Source organism: Pongo pygmaeus, chromosome 20 (genome assembly GCF_028885625.2).
Source record: "Pongo pygmaeus isolate AG05252 chromosome 20, NHGRI_mPonPyg2-v2.0_pri, whole genome shotgun sequence".
Taxonomy (NCBI): domain Eukaryota; kingdom Metazoa; phylum Chordata; class Mammalia; order Primates; family Hominidae; genus Pongo; species Pongo pygmaeus.
Window position 1 is genome coordinate 22,874,068 of NC_072393.2, and position 24,001 is coordinate 22,898,068.

At 39.7% G+C, this 24,001-nt stretch overlaps 1 protein-coding gene across 2 annotated transcripts in view; it reads right to left on the reverse strand.

The window, feature by feature from the left end:
• ZNF208 (zinc finger protein 208) overlaps nucleotides 1-17,231 on the reverse strand; it is a 43,108-nt gene extending 25,877 nt beyond the window's left edge. The window contains exon 1 of one of the 2 annotated variants that reach the window (XM_054465173.2): nucleotides 17,059-17,231. In XM_054465173.2, the coding sequence (XP_054321148.2) occupies nucleotides 17,059-17,061 (3 nt within the window). In that variant the 5' untranslated portion in view covers nucleotides 17,062-17,231. The remainder of the gene's footprint in view (nucleotides 1-17,058) is intronic. The other variant, XM_063658848.1, reaches the window with a different exon arrangement.
• Nucleotides 17,232-24,001: the final 6,770 nt, after the last annotated feature.

Genomic DNA, 24,001 nt, shown 5'->3' on the forward strand with positions numbered 1-24,001 from the left:
CTGCAGGTATGGAAAGGGTCCATAAATGGGTCTTTTAAACAAGTGCCCTGTCAATAATGATGTTGCTCCCACTGGGCTTATTATTAGCATTAGTTAGAGAAACGAGGCACAACACAGAGTCCCTTACACACAGCACTCTTGTCAAAACACAAATACTTCTGGTACAAATGAAGACAATCATTCTTCATCCTAAAGTATATTCTTTGCTGACTCTTTAAATTTTACAGAGAAAAAAGCAGCAATTTCTGAGTAAGTCTGCGTTTGGAAAACAACATGTGCACATGTACTACTGCAGTGTTTATTAAGCAGGTACTATGTGCTCAATAGGAAGTTACAGAGCACTGTGATCGCACATTATGTGATTTAATCCTAATAACACCCTTTCAGTTGACACTACGTGTTCAATAATTCCAAGGCTTTAACGGACACAGCATTTTTATTTCTATTTCTGTTGATCTGTCATTGATTTTTTCAAAAATTGTATAGAATAAAACCTAAATATAGACAGATGAAAGGGATACAGATGGAAATAGTTTAATGCAATTTAGATAAATTTTTATTGTGTTTATATTTCTTGTGACTTGTGAATCAACTACTAGATCTGCAGGAACAGAAAACAAGCTGCTAAATAATGTCTCTTCAAGCACTGGTTTTAATAAAAAATTTGAAAAGTAAGATCCTACAATACATACTTTTTATTTCCCATTTATCTGCTTCTAAGTTTCAGAAAATGTTGAGCACCAGCTCTAAAAAGGCAACAGGATTCATGACCCAAAACTCTGATCTCTTCTAATCGGTTCTTTGAGGCAAGACTCCAGGGTAGGGCCAGACATATATAAGGCCTCCAAAAAGGGTGAATATGAACAGGGCTGGGGCAGAGTATAGAGCCGATGTAAAATTCTGTTCTTTATGCCACTGGGGAGTACTGTCAGTTCTTTTTTTGATAGCTTACTTAAGTAAACTTAAATCTGAGTTTGTATAATTTTAATCTTTTTTAGCCACTGCCCTGTAAATTTTATATTACATACTAATAAGCAATTCAAAAAAATCCCTTAAGGTTTTCTAGAATAATTTTTTTAGAAGAAAAATAAGTATTCTTAGCAGGGTAAAAGAAATACAAATAATAATAACGATTCTTCCGTTTATAAGTTCAGGTGCAGACATCAGAAACCACAATATAAAGAAAGTGGCTCAAATAAATCCCAAGTTGTTTTTTGCACACATCTATTTATTGTACCCACCATATGATGCATAATTCAACCATTTTTCCAGTTGCTAGTTTAGATTAAATCTTCCAGGATGGTAGCAATCATGACTGCTTATCTATTTTTCTTTCTTTTTCTTTTTTTTTTGAAACTGAGTCTCACTTTGTTGCCCAGGCTGCAGTGAGATGGTGTGATCTTGGCTCACTGCAGCCTCCTCCTCCCAGGTTCAAGAGATTCTCCTGCCTCAGCCTCCCAAGCAGCCAGGACTACAGGCATGAGCCACTACACCCAGCTAATTTTGGTATTTTTAGTAGAGATGGGATTTCACCATGTTGGCCAGGCTGGTCTCGAACTCCTGACCTCAGGTGATCCACCCGTCTTTGCTTCCCAAAGTGCTGGGATTACAGGTATGAGACACTGCACCCAGCCTGTTTCTTCTATTTTTTTATGACTATATGAAATGGAAGCAATTAGTTTCTCTGTTTGAGCCTCCAGACCTCCTGATTTTTTACCCAAGTACCAGGGAACTGGAAAAACTCTCATCTGGGTACCAACCAAAGAAACTTCTTGTATAAGGGGTGAAACAAACACAAGATGACTCATTTCTCTCACACTGGGACAGAAGCAGAATTAATCACTCTTGTCAGCCTGACACAATTCTGTTCTGGACATTCTCAAATGTCACAGAGATTCACAGGTGATTGTGAGAGGGTTCCCAGTGACCCTGGGCTGATGGTCCAATGATAAGCCAGGCAGAGAAGACTCAGGATGATTCTAAATAAAAAATGGAACTACTTTGGCTCAACTCCAGAATCTGGGTTGTCCGTCCTGATTTGCTAGCTGTTGGGTAAGTAGAAGGACAAGAATACTCTACTCCAGTATCACATTTTACAGGTAAGTATAGTCGTGGTGTGGCTCTGGATACTTTGTGGCCTTAAGATGCTTGTTTACACTTACAGATTCTGCCATCAGATTCTATTTACTCCTGGAGCCTCTCACATAACTGTGGCATGTTAATGAAGATGTGAAAAGGTCAAAAAGCCACACTCTCAAAAGAGGAACTTAAAATGTCTATGTTGATATCTCACAACGCAGAAAATGTCTCCTGTTGGTTTTCCGTAAATTCTCAATCCAAAGTCTGGCCCTGCCTTGTAAATCCCAGGAGAGTCCAGGTCTTCTTTGCAAATTATAGGTGAAATCAACCTCAGTCTGCACTTTTGGGTGTTACAGCAAGTAGAGCGAAATCATTCATAGAGGCTGCTCTAGAATATTCTAAATAATATTTTACCTTAAAAAAGCTGACACAACATGAACATAAGCAGACAGTTTATTTGGGTCAAGCTTAAGGATTTTAACTTGAGACAAAATATTCAATTTGCCTGGAATCTACACTTTCATTAGCAGCACTTACAAGTGGATTTGTGAAGGCAAAACAGAGGAATAGTGAGTGAGCTGATACAAAATTGGTTGTGAGAAATTCTTATTTATGTAAAGAAATAACTTTAATAATTGATTGGATATACATCGAATATAGTGTCCAGTGTGGAATTATTAGTTTAATTTATAGCTACTTGTGGCAATAGTGAACAGTTTCAAGAGATAAATATATAGCTGAAAAAAGGAGAAAAACATAATTGTGCTCTCATTTTAATGTCTTTCTGACTTTAGTAACTAAAAGGACTTGCATTCCTCAGATAAAAACTTTTTGTTTTTCTTTTCAATTCTCAAGACCTAGATTTAGAATATGGAGCTGCAAATTCAGGTGCTGCATGGGTAAAGTAGTAACAGGTGTTACCTGAACATTTGTGGGCATTTTAGCATGAGGAGGGAGGGAGAAGTGGAGATTCTCATGTCTACAGGTCTACTCAATGCACATGTTTTACTCTGATTGGGTTTCTGTGCCCCATGATCACTGAATCAGTTTCAGGTCTGAAGACACAAGTCATTGAAAGAGGTAAAATGGTTAATATCTGACCTATAAAGTTTGTAGAAATCTGTTCTAGCCTCTCTAAAAGTGACTGTAGAGGATGATAGATACCAAGTACATACAGACATAATTCCACCTGCATATTTAGGGGACGGCATGCACTTCGCAGCACAACTGTGAATTGACTGGAAGCCTGAGTGGAAAAGGCCCATCTAGAGTAAAGCTTAGTTGGCACCTTATGTGTTTATATTATGTCTGGTAATTTTAGACAAGGTTTGGGAAATATAATTAGAAGCAAAATTTTCTTCAGCCCCAGAGGAACTCCACAATAACAGAACAGAAAGAAAATTGTTTTATTACACAATTACATGTGAATGTGACATGTATTACAGTCAATTTGCTCAAGAGATTGCAGACAGAAAGACAGTGACCATAATTTGTCTACAAGTAGAATTTACAGCACCATGTCATACATAGTTCATCCTAAATTCACATGGTAGTTGGGAAGGCCATCCCTATATGCTAATTGGTTATAATCAATGACAAAATAAACTTTTCACATCTTCATGACTGGAGGTAGTTTTGCAACTTGAATCCGGGTGCCTACTGAAGGTAGGCTTTAACTCTTCTACAAAAAGTGTTGATTCGGGTGCTATCTTTTTGGCTATTTACATTTTAAAGCAATAGCTGTCTACTCTCTGAGCACTGGGCTAGAGGACTCCTGCTTTCCCTCTCTTGGTGGCTAGTGTACTCTCTTGACCCCTACCATCTGCCACTGAGGCACAGCCCACAGCACAGGGCTCACAGCTGGAAACTCACATCTTAGGTGAATCCCAATTGCCACAGCAGCACTCCAGTGCCACATCAGACAGTGAAGCCTGAGCAGCAGGAGGAGAGTCTGCAGACCTCCTGGGTAGAATTGCACCTTCACAATAATAGAAAAGGGAGCAGTGTTTCAGCCTCAGTTTTTATTTATAATGGTGGCATGAAAAAAAATACTGCTGGATTTTAGCATGAGTCCAGATAGAGATAGCTCTGAGAGTTCTCACTGTGACAGCTCACGTCTTTCACAGACACCACGGGATACTAATAGGGCTTTTGAAACAGACACACAATGCATTAGAGAGAAAAAACTGCTCTCATTCTGAGAAAGATTATATTGAGAGAAAAAAGTTAAAAGTGTCTTAAGAAAAAACTGAGATTAGATATAAGATTGATCAAGTCAGCCAGAAAATATTTCCCTAAGAATTTCTCTCCAAACACCCAAAGTGCATAGCTACTCTTAGCGAGGGAAACATGAGCATTATTGAATAAAGGGGGCACATTCTCAGCAAAAAATTTTTTTTTTTTTGAGATGGAGTTTCATTCTTTTTTTATTTGGGCGGGGGACAGAGTCTTGCTCTGCTGCCCAGGCTGGAGTGCAGTGGCGCGATCTCGGCTCACTGTAAGCTCCGCCTTCTGGGTTCACGCCATTCTCCTGCCTCAGCCTCGCGAGTAGCTGGGACTACAGGCACGTACCACCATGCCCGGCTAATTTTTTTTTTTTTTTTTGTATTTTTAGTAGAGATGGAGTTTCACCGTGTTAGCCAAGATGGTCTCAATCTCCTCACCTCGTGATCTGCCCACCTCGGCCTCCCAAAGTGCTGGGATTACAGGCGTGAGCTACCACACCAGGCCATGGAGTTTCATTCTTGTTGCCCTGGCTGGCGTGCAATGGTGTGATCTTGGCTCACTAAAACCTCTGCCTCCCAGGTTCAAGCGATTCTCCTGTCTCAGCCTCCCAAATGACTGGGACTGCAGGCACATGCCACCACGCCTGGCTAATTCTGTTATTTTTGGTAGAGATGAGGTTTCACCACATTGTCCAGGCTGGTCTCAAACTCCTGATCTCAGGTGATCCACCCACCTTGGCCTCCCAAAATGCTGAGATTACAGGCATTAGCCACAGCGCCCAGCTCTCAGCAGAATTTTAAAAGATTTATCTTCCATCTCTGCTGTTCTCTTATTTCCTAACCATTGAATGTGAGATATATTGGAATATATCTGAAAACTTCCACCAGCACTTTTTTATAAAAATTGAAATCTGACTGTGTTAATATAGTAGAATATATTAGAGCTTGCAACATAGCTAACTGGAGAGCAATTACGGTTTTTGGATAGCCATGTCACTTGTCTTTGTTGGTCCTGTAAGAGTAGCAAGCTAATCTGGTAAAATATGTGACATTAAAATTATGCTTACCTATAATTATTCCCACTGGATAAATTAATAAGCATGTCAGACTAATATCTACTGTAACAATTTAATGGTAAATTTTTTTGGATATCAGATATAAATATATAAGTATGAATAATTTTATGTACTAGTCATAATGTATGTAAGATTTTAAAAAATTATCTGAACTATACTTCAGTTGAAACACTATATTTCAAAAATATGAATAATATTAAAATAACTAAGGAATTCAATCAAAGTAAATATGTGGCCTTAAATTCATACTATTGTAGAAAATACTGTTTATATGAATGCAGGTTGTCTACAAACACTACACATAACTATACTAACTGTACTGAAGTAACCCAAGTACAACAGACTCCACTGTTCAGTTTATACACTGAACTCTTCTGGCTTTTGCAGTATAAGTATGTCAGCCTGCAAATAATCACCTTGGATAATCAGGTTTCTGCCAAAGAACTTACTCAGTATCTTTTGGTCTTTATTATTCTGTATTGCTAAATTTAATCCAATATTTGTGCTCAACTTTTTTATGCTCTTGAAATGAACTTTACTCTGAACAAATTTGTGTCTACTTTAAAGACCAACGATAAAAAAAACATAATCTTTTGTCAAGACAAAAAGAAAGCAATGAATCTCAGGTCCCAGATAAAGACAATTCTGAGTCAAAAAGAATGACAAAAGGTTTGTGTTATTGCTAGTATGATTTACATATATTTCAAAAAGCAGAAAAAATATATACATATAATCTAAACCTTTTATAAAAATCAGCAAGTTATCCTCCCTTATTTTCACATATGAGAATAAAGCCTCTTATTTCTAATTTATATTTTCTCTTACAACAGCCAGGTCTCTGGACAAGTTCTTGAACTCTTGGACATCTGAATTTTGCATACTGTGTGCACTTGAAAGAATGTTTATGGGGGGAAAAGCAGAGGACAGAAAGGTGTTATAAAAAAAAATCCATGGGTTCACATGAATAAAGCAAGTTCTTAGAGACCTGTGAAGAGACTCAGAATCTGACACAGTAATAATCAGAGACTACATCTCACAAGCACTAATGGACAGATCATTGAAGAAGAAAATTAACAACAATATTATGACCTGAACTCAACACTTGACCAAAGAGTCCTATCAGACATCTACAGAACTCTTCATCTAAAAATACCATAATATACATTCTTCTCATCACCACATAGTACATACTCTAAAATTGACCACACAATCAGAAACAAAACAATTCTCAGCAAATTCAAAGATCCAAAAATGATACAAACCACACACACAGATTACAGCTTAAGAAAAAAATGATTCAATACCAATAAAACAACTGGAAACTATACAATTAAATAAAAATTAAATGGCCTACACTTGAATAACTTTTTGGTAAATAATGAAATTAAGGCAGAAACCAAGAAGTGTTTTGAAACAAATAAGAACAAAAATGCAACACACCAGAATCCCTGCAATACAGCTAAGGCAGTGTTAAAAGAAATATTTATAGCATTAAATCCCCAGATCAAAAAGTTAGAAAGATCTCAGTTTAACAACCTGACATCATAAATAAAAGACTGAGAGCAATAAAAGCAAATCAGCCCCTAAGCTAGCAAAAGACAAGAAATAACCAAAATCAGATCTGAACTGAAGGAGATTTAGACATGAAAACTACAAAATATCAAGAAATCCAAGTATGAAATCTATTTTTTTAAAAACGTAAACTACTAGCTAGATTAATGAAGAAGATACAAATAAAAACAATTAGAAATAACAAAGAGACATTAGCACTGACCCCACAAAAATATACTGAAGCCTGCTATGCACATAAACAAACAAAAAAAATCTAGAAGAAATGAAAAAATTCTTGAACAAATACATTCTCCCAAGACGGAACACACACAAAAAAAAATCAAAGCCCTGGGCTAGGTGTGGTGGCTCACACCTGTAATCCCAGCGCTTTGGGAGTCTGAGGTGGGCGGATCACCTGAGGTCAGGAGTTCAAGACCAGCCTCAACCTGGGGAAACCCCGTCTCTACTAAAAATACAAAATTAGCCGGGTGTAGTGGTGCATGCCTGTAATCTCAGCTACTCAGGAGGCTGAGGCAGGACAATTGCTTGAACCTGGGAGGAGGAGGTTGCGGTGAGCCGAGATTGAGCCATTGCACTCCAGCCTAGGCAACAAGAGCGAAACTCCGTCTCAAAAAAAAAAAAAAAAAAAAAAAAAATCAAAGCCCTAAATACATAGATAAGCTCAAAAAATTGTATTAGTAATAAATAGCCTACCAACTAAATGAAGCTCAGGACCAGACATACTCACACTGAATTCTACCAGATGTACAAATAGAAGCTGATATTATTTCTACTAGAACAATTTCAAAAGATTAAAAAGAAGAAACTCCTCTTCAACTCATTATGTAAGAACAGCATCATTCTGATACCAAAACCTAACAGAGATAAAACAAAAAAAGGCAACTTCAGGCCAATATCCTTGAAAATTGATGCAAAAATCTTCAACAAATGGCTAGGCCTGGTGGCTCATACCTGTGATCCCAGAACTTTGGGAGGCCAAGGTGGGCTGATTTCCTGAGGTCAGGAGTTCAAGACCAGCCTAGCCAACATGATGAAACCCTGTCTCTTCTAAAAACACACAAAAAATTAGCTGGGCATGGTAGCACACACCTGTAATCCCAGCTACTCAAGAGGCTGAGGCAGAAGAATCACTTGAACCTGGGAGGCAGAGGTTGCAGTGAGCCAAGATTGCACCACTACACTCCAGCCTGGATGACATCATGAGACTCCATCTCAAAAAAAAAAACAAAAAGAAAAAAGAAAAGAAAAGAAATCTTCAACAAACTACTGGCAAACCAAATCCAGCAGCATATCAAAAAGCTAACCCACTATGATCAACTATGGTTTATTTTGGAGATTCAAGGTTTGTTCAACATACACAAATCAATACATGTGATTCATCACATAAACAGAACTGAAGACAGAAACCACAAGATTATCTCAATAGATGCACAAAAAGCTTTCAATAAAATTTAACATTTTTCATGTTAAAAACCCTCAACAAACTAGGCATTGAAGATGCATACATCAAAATAGTTATCTATGACAAACCCACAGCCAATACACTGAATGGACAAAACCTGGAAGCATTCCTTCTTGAAAACTGGCACAAGACAAGGATGCCTTCTCTCAACCTCCTATTCAACATAAAATTGGAAGTCTTAGCCAGAGCAATCAGGCAAAAGGTAAAAATAAAAGGCATCCAAACAAAAAGAGAGGAAGTCAAACTATCCCTATTTGTAAGCAACATGATTCTACATCTGGAAACCCACATACTCTCAGCAGAAAAGCTCTTTAATCTGACAAACAACTGTAGTTTCAGGATAGAAAAGAAATGTACAAAAATTAATATATCAAGAACACCTAGGCCAAATCTGAATCAAAAACACAATCCCATTCACCACTGCCACAGAAAAGAATAACATATCTAGAAATACAGATAACCATAAAGGTAAAAGATCTCTATGACAAGAATTACAAAACAATGCTTAAAGAAGCCAGAGATGACACAAACAAATGGAAAACCACTTTATGCTCATGAATAAAAAGATCACTATCATAAAAATGGCCATAATGCTTAAATAAATTTACAGATGTAATGCTAATTTAATCAAACCACCAAAATATTTTTTAACAGAACTAAAAAAAAATTTTTAAATTCACATGGAACCAAAAAAGAGCCTGAATAGCCAAGGCAATCATAAGCAAAAACAACAAAGCTGAAGGCATTACATTACCTGACTTCAAACTACACAACAGTGCTGCAGTAACAAAGCAACATGGTACTGGTACAAAAACAAACTCACAGGCCAATGCAACAGAATAGGGAGCCCAGAAATAATGCCACACACCTAAAACCATCTGATCTTCAACAAAGGTGACAATAGGAATGTGGGAAGAATTTCCTATTTAATAAATGGTGCTAGAATACCTAGCTAGCACTATGTAGTAGATTGAAATTGGACCCTTTTATAACACCATATAAAAAAATCAACTCAAGGTAAATGAAAGACTTAAATGTTAATCTTAAAAAGGCTGTATTAAAAAAAAAACCCTGGAAGGTAAGAAGTGCCATTCTAGACATAGAAACTGGCAAAGATTTCATGATGAAGATATGAAAAGCAATTGCAACAAAAGCAAAAACTGACAAATGTGAAAAAATTAAACTTTTTCACAGCAAAGGAAACTATCAACACAGTAAACAGACATCCTAAAAAAAATAGAAAATATTTGCAAACTATGCTTCTGACAAAGGTCTACTATCTAGAATCCATAAGGAACTAAAACAAGTTTACAAGAAAAAAAAACTAACTTAAAAGTAGACCAAAAAAAACATGAAAAAGACATTTGTCTTCAAAAGGAGACAGACATGTGGCTAACAAGCATATAAAAAAATGCTCATCACTAATCATTAGAGAAATGCAAAAGAAAACCACAGCAAGAAATCATCTCAAACCAGTGAGAATGGCCATTATTATAATTCAACCATTGTGAAAAGCAGTGTGGTGATTCCTCACTAAGCTAAAAACAAAATTACCATTTGACCCGGTAACCTCACAATTGGGTATATACCTAAAAATATATAAATTATTCTATCATAAAGACACATGCACAATCACGTTCATTGCAGCACCATTCACAATAGCAAAGACACGGAATCAACCTAAATGCCTATCACTGGTAGACTGGATAAAGAAAATATGGTATGGTTGGGCATGATGGCACATGTCTGTAATCCAGCACTTTGGGGGCTGAGCCAGGTGGATTGCCTGAGCTCAGGAGTTTGAGACAGGCATGGACAACATGGCAAAAGCCCATCTATTAAAAAAAAAATACAAAAATAAAAATTAGCTAAGCATGGTGGCACAGACTTTAGTCTTAGCTACTTGGGAAGCTTAGGTAGAAGAGGATTGCTTGAGCCTGAGAGGATGAGGTTTCAGTGAGCCAAGATCACACCACTGCACTCCAGCCTGGGAAAAAGAGTGAGACCCTGTCTCCAAAAATAACAAAAAATTAAAAACTTTATTAATAAACTTAATAAAAACAAAATATGGGCTGGGTGTTGTGGCTCACACTTGTAATCCCAGCACTTTGGGAGGCCAAGGTGGCAGATCACCTGAAGTCAGGAGTTCAAGACCAGCTTGGCCAATGTGGCAAAACCCCGTCTACACTAAAAATACAAAAATTAGCTGAGTATGGTGGCACACGCCTGTAATCCCAGCTACTCCAGAGGCTGTGGCAGAATTGCTTGAACCCAGGAGGTGGAGGTTGCAGTGAGCTGAGATCATGCCACTGCACTTCAGCCTGAGTGACACAGTGAGATTCCATCTCAAACCAAGCAAACAAACAAATATGGTACATAAACACCATGAAATCATGAAATACTGTGTGGCCATAAAAAAAAAAAAAACAAAAACAACAACAACAAGATTATGTCCTTTGCAGCAACATGGATGAAGCTGGAGATCATTATTCTTAGAAAACTGATGCAGAAACAGAAAACCAAATGCATGTTATTGTTTATAAGTAAGAGCTAAATAAGAACACATGAACACAGAGGGGAAAAAAGACACTGAGGCCTAGTTGAGGGTGGAGGGTGGGAGGACTAAAAGGGTCAGAAAAAGTACCTTTTTGGTGCTATGATTAGTACTGTAGTGACAAAATAATCTCCACACCAAACTCCCATGACATAATTTTAGCTGTATAACAAAGCTGCACGTGTACCCCTGAACCAACCAAATATAAAAGTTAAAAGAAAACAAAGTCCCTGGGTTGGAGAGAGTGCAATGCAGATGGAAGGACTGGTTTGTGCTATAGATAGCGGCCCAGGTGGGGCTGTACTCTGATTTATTTCTGGGTCCATGAAGGCAGATAAGATTATGAACCCTAGGCTGGTGGAGAAAACAGGTTGCTACTGCAGATTCAGTGTCTGAAAATAGAGATATGCCAGGAGACTTGTAGACACTTTTGTAGGTTTTTGGCAAAAAAAAACCACTAGGATCAAAAATGCTGTGGTAAAATTCCTGAGGGTGGTGCCTTGTCCGGAGAGGGGTGTGGACACATCAATGTCAAGTGGGTGTTTGTGAGTGGATAGAAATCCTCTGCTGGCAGCTGTGGCAAAAAGGGGTTTGTCATCAGATCTCCTTTAAGTTTTCAGTCCTCTGTCACCCTGGGAGGAGATCTGAAATCAAACAAGGGGCAATGTGACAGCCTGTGTAGAGGAGAGCAGAGATTCCCATTCCCAGACACCCGGAGTTTCATTCCAGGCCAGGAGTCTGTGATATCTTTCTTCTGTCACCAAATCTGCAGAGTTTGATGAACACCAACAATTCTCCAACACCAACTCATTGTCTAACACTTGAATTCTGACACCACCCAGAGTCAGCACAGACGCTGATTCAGTGCTCAGTCCCACAACATTGTCCCCACTGCAGATGCCAGTCACAAACTCCATGGGCTCCATCTATGCTTCTGACCTACTGTTTAAAAATTGGGGACTCCCATAACCTTTTTGAAATTCAATAATCTGATAGAACTACTCACAGAACTCAGCAGAACACTAGTTATACTTACTGGCTTCAAATAAAATATACAACCCCCAAAAAGTCAAATGGAAGAAAAGTATAGAACCAAGAAAAGAGGTGGGAAAAGATGAAGCATATAGATAATAAATAGCCAGGATTAATAAAATTTTCTATCCTCTGTGTTCTCCAGGAACACTTATGAAAAGAAACACCCTTCCCATTGTGACTTAGATGGTGCTCTCTTTTCTTACCTACTACACAGCCAGGAAAACACTCTGCATATTTTCTTCTTCTTCTCATTAAAAAAATCAGCTGAATTTGCCTTCAGTGGTCAACATAAAATACCTTTTAGTCAAACTTAAGTTTATTTTCTTCCCACAGGATCCCGAACTCTGAGCTACTCTCAGTCTGAGCCACCATACAACCTCATTTTATGCTACTGCAGATTCAGTGTCTCAAGAACACTCCTAAGAACACACTGACTTCAGGGTAAAACATTCTCTGATCTAAAATCTGATTATTTCACCCTTCATTTAAACATTCCCCTCACCTTCTTTCTAATCTTATTTGCTTTTCCCTAGGAAAAAAAGCCCTTTTCTACCTAATCTTTGCAATCCTTAAAGATCTTATAGTTGGTACTTCCTCCTGTTGCAATACTCCTTTGGAATTCATTTTTTTTTTTTTTATGTACATCTAACTGGTTTATTTTAAAACCTCTTGAAACTGCCTCAAAACAGTAACAATTTATTATTTAACCATTTAGAGTTAGGGTTCAGTTTAGGGTTAGGTTTAGGGTTCAGTAAGACACCCCCAAACCCCTTCTATCTTAACCTTAACTGCATCTGCCTGTGGGGCCCCAGCTTTCCAGGGCTCTGTAGCTTCTCTCACTATACAGGCTTCTTCCATGGCTGGGGTAAGCACACTGGGACATCTGCAGGAAAGGCTTTCCAGAAGGAACTAACTGGGCCTTTAATAACCTCCTTTTGCTGGCTCAAAATTAACCTTAGCTTGCAGTCATTGGGCTCAAGCTTTAATTACCATGTCAGAGTCATTCACTTAGTTTTTGAAACTATTTGAAAAATCCAGCAAAATGATTCAAAAACAGTGTTTATATAAGAAAATTTTAAGGTGCTTACCTTTTGTACCTCAGTAAGAGAAGCAAATGTATTTATTTCTTTTGGACAATAAAGCATTATTTTATTTTTTGTATTAAAAATCATGTGGTAAACAGTTACATGGCAACACTTCTAGGAGGTACCAAGTTTCACGACATAAAATTTACCATTAAACTCAGAAATCGAAATAACAGGATATAGAATAAAGATATTTATTTTTGCAAATTCACCCTGCAAAAAAAGAAACTGATGTTTTCACGAATCTGTGTAACTCACCAATTACCTACCTCATTTTCTTGTGGAAATATATTAATTCTCTATAGCCAAAATGGAAGAAAAATTTTTATTTTTTTCCTCAGTAGCTAACATTCTAAAACCTAGATGGAATTCTGTTTGAAATCACTCAGCCATAAAAAACACACCTGAGGGACGGGCACAGTGGCTCATGCCTGTAATCCCAGCACTTTAGGAGGCCGAGGCAGGCAGATCATGAGGTCAGGAGATTGAAACCATCCTGGCTAACAAGATGAAACCCCATCTCTACTAAAAATACAAAAAAATTTGCTGAGCGTGATGGTGGACTCCCACTATTTGGGAGGCTAAGGCAGGAGAAGGGCGTGAACCTAGGAGGCGGAACTTGCAGTGAGATCCAACACTGCACTCCAGCCCAGGGGACAGAGCAAAACTCTGTCTCCAAAAAATAAAAAATAAAAAAAATAAACACCTGAAAAAACTCCTAAATTCACTCTGAGAAAATAAAAGGTGAATGAGAATTTTCAACAAATAAAATATATAATTAGATATTGTTTTTTGAAGCTCACCTTTTTTTATGCCCTTTGTAAATATTTTCTTACCTTTAAAGCCCTACTAATAAAATGCAATTTACAGTTAAAAAACTTAGGTCAGCCAGGCACAGTGGCTCACACCTGCAATCCCAGCACTTTGGGAAGCCAACGCAGGCAGATTACTTGAGGTCAGAATTTGGAGCTCAAACAGCCTGGTCAACATGGCAAACCCCCATCTCTACTAAAAATACAAAAAGTAGCCAGGTGTGGTGGCAGGCACCTGTAGTCCCAGCTACTTGGGAGGCTGAGGCATAAGAATCACTTGAACTCGTGATGTGGAGGTTTCAGTGAGCCGAGATTGCACCACTGCAATCCAGCCTGGGTGACAGAGGAAAGCACTGTCTAAAAAAAAAAAAAAAAAAAAAAAAAAGGCCGGGCGCGGTGGCAGTGGCTCACACTTGTAATCCCACCACTTTGGGAGGCCGAGGTGGGCAGATCACGAGGTCAGGAGTTCGAGAACAGCCTGGCCAATATGGTGAAATTCCGTCTCTACCACAAATAAAAAAATTAACCGGGCGTGGTGGTGCATGCCTGTAGTCCCAGCTACTCGGGAGGCTGAGGCAGAAGAATTGCTTGAACCCAGGAGGCGGAGGTTGCAGTGAGCAGAGATCGTGCCACTGCACTCCAGCCTGGGTGACAGAATGAGACTGTATCTCAAAAAAAAAAAAAAAAACAAAAAAATTACTAAGGTCAAAATAAGTGAACAATGCATTTAATCATTTCAAGGTACAGATATGTCTGACTCATGTGTCAAGTCAGGCCATCCAATTACTTGAGAGATTCTCCCACCCCACCCTGTTCACTTAAGTGCTCAATAACCATTCTCTCAGGAGACTCTGAACTATGCCCCAGTGAGTGCCCCAGGTACATTTTACTTTGCAAGTTCTTGCACCATCTCACTGGGGTCAGTTTTTTTTTCTTTGTCTTTGGAGTGTTAATTTTTTTCACAAACTTTTCACCATTTTTATTTCACTATTTTTCTGTCCCCTAAGAGAATCCAGGGGCAAAATTATTTTGGTTTCCCCTTCAATACCAGTATCTGATTGTCTGAACAGCAATATGTTTTCGAGAAATGGAAGCTGGGTTGGGTAAAGACAATACTAATATCTCAAGGGGTTAGCTTTCCAAAAAACAGCACACCAGAAGATGCCTCTCAGCCCCAGGGCATTCACCTGCTCTCTTGAGAGGCTACACTCTATATCTCATGTTGTGTTATGGGAGAAGAGAGGCTACACTGTGTACACTCAGGTTTTCTTACGGGAGAAAATGACCCTGGAGCTGATATTCACTAGACACTCTCACAGACATAGCCATGGCATGTATCTTGGTTTTTCCCCAGACAGTACTGAATCTCAGGTCCAAGAAAAAACTGAAGGGTAGCTGAGGACACATCTCCCTATAACTTTTCCAAAGGGAAACCTTGACCCAAAAACATTCTGATATCTGTGTCTACGGAAAACAGAAGAAAAAATATTTACAAACAGAAAACAAATCTTTTTAAATGTGCCATCAAATGTTTTGTCAAAAATGATTAAAATAGGTATCAAAATGTACACTAAAGGACAAATAGTTGATCATGTGAATAAGGGAGGGGAAATTGGCGTTTGGGAATGTCAGAAGGAACTGGAAACTAAGTATTTTACTGCTAGCCAGAGTCAGGCTGGAGAAATAGGGGGTGGCGGATAGACTTGAGGCCCTGCTTGGGACACATGTGAAAAATGCAAGGAAACAGCAGTTCCTTGTGGGGTGTGAAAATAATTGTCTGGTAGTTAGACTGAGGAGGCTCTAGTTCCTAATTTCTACTTTTAAAAAATCTAATTCGGCCAGGCGCGGCGGTTTACACCTGTTATCCCAGCACTTTGGGAGGCTGAAGCAGGTGAATCCCTTGAAATCAGAAGTTCAAGACCAGCCTGACCAACATGGTGAAAGCCCATCGCTGCTAAAAATGCAAAGTTAGCGGGCATGGTGGTGCATGCCTGTAATCCCAGCTACTTGGGAGGCTGAGGCAGGAGAATCATTTGAACCTGGGAGGCAGAAATTGCAGTGAGCCCAGATGCGCCACTGCACTCCAGCCTGGGCGACAGAGTGAGACTTGGTCTCAAAAAAAAAAAAAAAAAGTCTAATTCAAATGCATTTTTTGTAAATTACTACATGGGGAAAAAAATTTCAGACTTAACACACTATAAACTGCCAATTAATCTCTGATTACATAATCAAGAAATCTCCATCTTGATATTACAAATTAAGAAACTATAAGGCCGGGCGCGGTGGCTTACGCCTATAATCCCAGCACTTTGGGAGGCCGAGGAGGGCGGATCACGAGGTCAGGAGATCGAGAACATCCTGGCTAACATGGTGAAACCCTGTCTCTACTAAAAATACAAAAAAGTAACCAAGTGTGGTGGCGGGTGGCTGTAGTCCCAGCTACTCGGAAGGCTGAGGCAGGGGAATGGCGTGAACCCGGGAGGCGGAGCTTGCAGTGAGCCAAGATCGTGCCACTGCACTCCAGCCTGGGCGACAGGGGGAAGACTCCGTCTCAAAATAAAATAAATAAATAAAACAAGAAACTACGTAACTGTACCTAACTAATTATTGAATGTGGTTTTCTTCATTATGCACCTTATAAAACTCTTTCCGTCAAATCCCTTCAATACACCATTAACTACAACCCATAGCTGGGTGCTCTACAATTTTGGAATCACTCTTTGATTAAATTCTTTAATATTTTTGCAGTGACTTTCATAAATTTTTAAGAGAAGAAAACAGGAACTGGGAACCTCACGGACCAAAGCTCTTCCCATTCATGAACCTACACCCGGAGTCAGGATTCTCCTCTGAGGACCCTCTCATGGTCCCTGCACATCTGGGAGAGACTCCGCTCTGAGGGTGCAGAGCTGCCCCAAGAGGGCTCCAGGCCAGGGCACAATCACAGCGCAGGGAAGAGACAGGACGCCCGGGGGCCCGGCTCTCAGCGCAGCCTCCATCTTATGGCTGAAGGGGACTGAGATCGAGCTAGACAAGGAGAACTCGGGGCACAGATGTGGAGCTGACTGCGGGGAGGCCTGAGTCCCGCCACAGCCACTTCCCACCGGTTCCAAGCAGCCCGGGCCACTCTCTCCGGATGTCCGACCCGGCACACTCACCATTTCTAGGCTTCCAGGGGGTCCTGGCGACTTAGTTGTGGATCTCCCAATACCTGCGGGTCACAGGGCCACAGAGACTGGGCCTCTAGGAGCAGAGGACGCACAGCAGTAAGGAGAAGACCTTGATCTCCGGCTGCAGCGAGAGACAAAGGACCGACCACATCCCGGAAGCCGACCTGTCCCCTCCAGCTGCCTGCCTGATTGGACGTTCCCAGCCCAGCGTCCCTGATTGGATAATGTTTAAGGCCCCGCCCTTTCAGGCCCTGAGTGACAGAAGATGTGATCAGATGCTGGGCTGAATGAAGAAAGAGAGCCAGCATAGGCTGCAGCCTTTTCAGGCAACGCTTCCTCCCTGAGCTGAGCCAGGCCCACCCCAGAGCATGGGAAAATTCTATCTCTTCTTTACTCTCTCTCTTTTTAAATGTATTCGAAATGTGAACGAATGTATTTTACTGCCATGTTAATAATACATAAAACTTTTGTTCAAGAGTAAATTAATTTTTACTTTAGTCATAGTGTATTATCAATACTAAAGGCCGGGCGCGATGGCTTACGCCTTTAATCCCAACAGTTTGGGAGGCCGAGGAGGGCGGATCACTGGAGGTCAGAAGTTCAAGACCAGCCTGGTCGATAGAGTGAAACCCCTTCTCTACTAAAAATACAAAAATTAGTCGGGCGTGGTGGTGGGCGCCTGTAATCCCAGCTACTCAGGAGGCTGAGGCAGGAGAATCATTTGAACCCAGGAGGTGGAGGTTGCAGTGAGCCGAGATTGGGCCATTGCACTCCAGCCCGAGCAACAAGAGTGAAACGCCTTCTCAAAAAACAAAACAACAAAAAAACTAAACCTATTTTAGTAAAACCTTATAAATAAATCCATCAAATTTGTCACTTTTGAACCCTCTAGATTTTCATATATATTTTATGGTCTCATATTTTTTAACTTTTTCTATTTTATTTTAGTAGACTTTTTTTAACCTGAAACAACCTTAAATTATTATTATTATTATTGTTGTTGTTGTTGTTGTTGTTGTTTGAGACAGAGTCTTGCTCTGTCTGCCAGGCTTGAGTGCAATGGCATGATCTCAGCTCACTGCAACCTCCGCCTCCTGGGTTCAAGCAATTTTCCTGCCTCAGCCTCCCGAGTAGCTGGGATTACAGGTGCCCACCACTACACCCATCTAATTTAGCATGGTGACCTGAACTTGTAGTACCAGCTATTCAAGGGCTGAAGTAGGAGGATTGCCTGAGCCCAGGAGGTTGTGGCTGCAGTGAGCCCTGATCAAGCCACTGCACTCCATTCTGGGTGACAGAGTGAGACTCTTTCTTAAAAAAAAAAGCCAAACCATATAACCTTAAACTTATGGGAGTTTGGGGGTTTTTATTTTTGTCTTAAATTATTATATTTCAATAGTTTTGGGGTATACGTAGTATTTGGTTACATGGATAAGTTCTTTTGTGGTGATTTCTGAGATTTAGGTGCACCAATTTCCCAAGCAGTGTGCGCTGTACCCAATGTGTAGTCTTTCATCCCTCACCCCCTCTCCCACCCTTCCCGCTGAGTGCCCAGAGTCCATTATATAATTCTTTTATTTATTTATTTATTTTCTGAGACAGAGTTTCATTCTTGTTGCCTAGGCTGCAGTACAGTGGCGTGATCTCGGCTCACCACAACCTCCACTTCCCAGGTTCTAGCGATTCTCCTGCCTCAGCCTTCCCAAGTAGCTAGGATTACAGGCATGCCCCAACATGCCTGGCTAATTTTGTATTTTTAGTAGAGACAGGGTTTCTCTTTGTTGGTCAAGCTGGTCTTGAACTCCCAACCTCAGGTGATCACCCCCCTCTGCCTCCCAATGTGTTGGGATTACAGGTGTGAGCCACTGCACTCGGCCCCATTATATAATTTTTATTCCTTTGCATCTTCATAGCTTAGCTCCCACTTATAAGTGAGGACATACAATATTTGGGTTTTTAATCCCCTATTTCTTTTTTTCTTTTTCTTTTTTTTTTTTGAGATGGAGTTTGCTGTGATTACAGGCATGAGCCACTGTGCCTGGCCTATTTTTTGATGTTTTAATTATGGTCTTTTCTGTTTGTTTGTTTGTTTTTGAGATGGAGTCTTGCTCTGTCACCCAGACTGGAGTGCAGTGGTGCGATCTCGGCTCACTGCAACCTCCGCCTCCCGGGTTCAAGCGATTCTCCAGCCTCAGCCTCCTGAGTAGCAGAGATTACAGACACACGCCATCGCGCCCTGCTAATTTTTGTATTTTTAGTAGAAGTGTGGTTTTGCCATGTTGGCCAGGCTGGTCTGGAACTCCTGACCTCAGGTGATTCACCTGTCTCGGTCTCCCAGAGTGCTGGGATTACAGGCATGAGCCACCATGCCCGGCCAATCACAGTCATTCTTGCAAGAGTAAGGTGGTATCACATTGTGGTTTTGATTTGCATTTCCCTGATCATTAATCATTAGTGATTTTCAGTATTTTTTTTTCTATGTTTGTTGGCCATTTGTATATCTTCTTTTGAGAATTTTTTAAGTCCCATCTGTCTTTGTTTTTGTTGCATTTGCTTTGGGGTTCTTGGTCATGCACTCTTTGCCTAAGTCAATGCCTGGAAGAGTTTTTTCAATGCTTTAGAATTCGGGTTGTTTCAGGTCTTAGACTAAAGTATTTGATCCATCTTGAGTTGATTTTTGTATAAGGTGAGAGATGAAGATCCCTTTTTTTTTAATTTTTTTATTTTTTTGAGATGGAGTCTCGCGCTGTTCCCAGGCTGGAGTGCGGTGGCATGATCTCAGCTCACTGCAACCTCTGGGTCCTGGGTTCAAGCAATTCTCTGCCTCAGCCTCCTGAGTAGCTAGGATTACAGGCACCCACCACCATACTTGGCTAATTTTTTTTTTTTTTTTTTTGCATTTTTAGTAGAGACGGGGTTTCACTATCTTGGCCAGGCTGGTCTTGAACTACTGACCTCGTGATCCACCCACCTCGACCTCCCAAAGTGCTGAGATTACAGGTATGAGCCACTGTGCCCAGCTGAAGATCTAGTTTTATTCTTCAATATGTGGCTTCCCAATGATCCCAGAACCATTTATTGAATAGGGTGTTCTTTCCCCACTTTATATCTTTGTTTACTTTGTCAAAGATCAGTTGGCTGTAAGTATTTGGGTTTATTTCTGATTTCGCTATTCTCTTTCATTGGGCTACATGTCTATTTTTATATCCATACAATGCTGTTTTGGTAACTATAGCCTTGTAGTATACTTTGAAGTCAGATAATGTGATGCCTTCAGATTTTTTTGTGTGTGTTTTTGGTTTTGTTTTGTTTTATTTTTCTTAGACTTGCTTTGACTATGGAGGCTCTCTTTTTAATTTATATAAATTTCAGGAATTTTTTTTTAGTTCTGTGAAGAATGATAATGTTATTTTGATGGAAATTACATTGAATTTGTAGATTGCTTTTGGTAGGTTGATCATTGTCACAACAGGATTGCTATCCATCCATAAGCATGAAATATGTTTCCATTTGTTTTTGTTGTCTATGATTTCTTTCAGCAACGTTTTGTAGTTTTTCTTGTAAAGATCTTTCACCACTTTGGCTAGACATATTCCTAATTATTTTTTTTTTGCAGTTATTTTAAAATGATGAGTTCTTAATTTAATTCTTAATTTGGTCACTGTTAGTGTACACCAGTGCCACCAATTTGTGCACATTCATTTTGTATCCTGAAATTTTACTGAATCTATGTATCAGATTGAAAAGTTTTGTTTTTTCTTTTTCTTTTTGAGACAAGGTTTTACTCTGTCACCCAGGCTGGAGAGCGGTGGTGTGATCTCGGCTCACTGCAACCTCTGCCTCCCGGGTTCAAGTGATTCTCCTGTCTCAGCCTCCCTAGTAGCTGGGATTACAGCCATTCACCACTGTGCCTGGCTAATTTTTGTATTCTTAGTAAAGACGGGGTTTTACCATGTTGGCCAGGCTGCTCTTGAACTCCTGACCTCATGATCTGCCCGCCTGGGCCTCCCAAAGTGCTGGGATTACAGACGTGAGCCACCACACCCAGCCGATGCTGTTTATTTTTTGCTTTACTCTGATTGCTCTGGCTAAGACATCCATTACTGCGTTGAATAGAAGTGGTGAGAGTGGGCATTATTGTCTTTTTCCAGTTCTCAGAAAAAATCCTTTCAATTTTTCCTGTTCAGTGTAATGTTGGCTGTTTATAATAGATAGCTTTTTTTTTTTTTTTTTTTTTTTTTTTTTTTTTTTTTTTTTTTCCAGATGGAGTCTCACTCTGTCGCCCAGGCTGGAGTGCAATGTCAGGATCTCCGCTCACTGCAATCTCTGCCTCCTGGACTCAAGTGATTCTCCCGCCTCAGCCTCCCCAGTAGTTGGGACCACTAGGCACCTGCCATCATGCCTGGCTAATTTTTGTATTTTTGAACAGACGAGGTTTTACCATGTTGGCCAGGCTGATCTCAAACTCCTGACCTCAGGTGATCTACCCACCTCGGCCTCCCAAAGTGCTGGGATTACAGGCTTGAGCCACCACACCTGGCCTGTCATAGATGGTTTTTATGAACTTACAGTATGTTCCTTCTATCCCGATTTTGCTGAGGATTTTAATCATAAAGGGATGCTGGATTTTGCCAAATGATTTTTCTGAATATATTGAGATAATCTTATAATTTTTGGTTTTAATTCTGTTTATTTGGTGTAAAACATGTATTGACTTACCTATGTTGAATCATCTCTGCATCCCTGGCATAAAAAGTTCTCGATTATGATGTACTATCTTATTAATATGCTGCTGTGTTTGGTTAGCTAGTATTTTATCGAAGATTTTTGCATTTATGCTCATGAGGAACATTGGTGTGCAGTTTTCTTTTATTATGTCTTTTCCTGATCTTGGTATTAGAGTGATATTGGCTTCATAGAATGATTTAGGAAGGATTCCCTTTTTCTCTGTCTTTTGGAATAGTTGCAGTAGGACTGGTACCAATTCTTTGAATGTTGGATAGAATTGAGCTATGAATCCATCTTGTCCTGGACTTTTTTTGTTGGCAGTTTTTTTTTTTTTTCTTGAGTCTTGCTCTGTCACCCAGGCTGGAGTGCAGTGGTGCAATCTTGACTCACTGCAACCTCTGCCTCCTAGGTTTAAGTGATTCTCCTTCCTCAACCTCCCGAGTAGCTGTAATTACAGGCACAAACCACCATGCCTGGCTAACTTTTGTATTTTTAGTAGAGATGGGGTTTTGCCATGTTGATCAGACTGGTCTCAAACCCCTGACCTCAAGTGATCCACCCACCTCATCCTACCAAAGGGCTAGGATTACAGGCATGAGCCACTGCACCCAGCTGGCAATTTTTTATTACTAGTTTAATCTTGGTACTTGTTATTGGTCTGTTCAGAGCTTTTATTTCTTCCGAGTTTAATCTAAGAGGTTTGTATATTTCCAGGAATTTATCGAACTCCTCTAGGTTTTCTAGTTTGAGCATGTAAAGGTATTCATAGTAGCTTTGAATGATCTTTTGTTTCTAATTGAGCATATTTGGATCTTCTTTCTGCTTTTCTGGGTTAATCTCACTAATATTCTATCAATTTGGTTTATCTTTTCAAATAACTAGCTTGTTTTATCTTTTGTATTTTTTTAATTTCAGTTTTATTTAGTTCTGCTCTAATCTTTGTTATTTCTTTCTTTCTTTATTTTTCTGCTGGGTTTGGGTTTGGTTTGTTCTTGTTTCTCTTGTTCCTTGAGGTGTAATCTTAGATTGTTTATTGTGCTTTTTTGAACTTTTTGATGCATGTATTTAATGCTATGAACTTTCCTCTTAGCACCACTTTTGCTGTATCCCAGAGGTTTTCATATATTGTGTCACTATTACTCGGTTTAAAGAATTATTTAATTTCCATCTTGATTTCATTGTGGAACCAATGATCATTCAGGAGCAGTTTATTTAATTTTCATGTGTTTGTATGGTTTGGAGTGTTTGTATTGGAACTGATTTCTAATTTTATTCCACTGTGGCCCAAGACAGTCCTTGATATAATTTTGATATTCTCAGATTTATTCAGGGGCTGAGCATGGTGGCTTATGTTTTAATCCTAGCACTTTGGGAGGCCAAGGAAGGTGGATAACTTCAGGTTAGAAGTTCAAAACCAGCCTGGCCAGCATGGTGAAACCCCATCTCTACTAAAAATACAAAAATTAGGCAGGCATGGTGGCACGTGGCTGTGATCCCAGCTACTCGGAAGGCTGAGGTGGGAGAATCCCTTGAACCTGGGAGGCAGATGTTGCTGTGAGCCAAGATTGTGCCATTGCGCTCCAGCCTTGGTGACAGAGCAAGACTCTGTCACCAAAAAAAATAAATAAAACAATTCAGACTAGTCTTGCAGCCTATCATATGGTCTATCTTGAAGAATGTTTTATGTGCTGATGAAAAGAATGTATATTCTGCAGTTGTTGGGTAGAATATTCTGTAAATATCTGTTAAGTCTATTTGTTCTAAGGTATAGTTTAAGTCCATTGTTTTTGTTTGTTTCTTTGTTTGACTTTCTGTCTTGATGACATGTCTAATGCTGTAAGTAAAGTACAAAAGTCCACCAATATTTTTGTGTTGTTTTCTCTCTCACTGCATTTCTTAAGGGACAACTTAGGTGAAACAAGAAAATTTATATTTCTGAAGCACAAAACTAACATTTTAGGCTAAATTTTTTTTTCCTTTGAGATGGAGTCTCACTCTTTCACCCAAGCTGGAGTGCAGTGCTGTGATCTTGGCTCACTGCAACCTCCACCTCCCCAGTTCAAGTGATTCTCCTGCCTCAGACTCCCGAGTAGCTGGGACCGCAGGCACCCACCATCATGCATGGCTAATTTTTGTGTTTTTAGTAGAAGCAGGGTCTCACCATATTGGCCAGGCTGATTTCAAACTCCTGACCTTAGGTGAT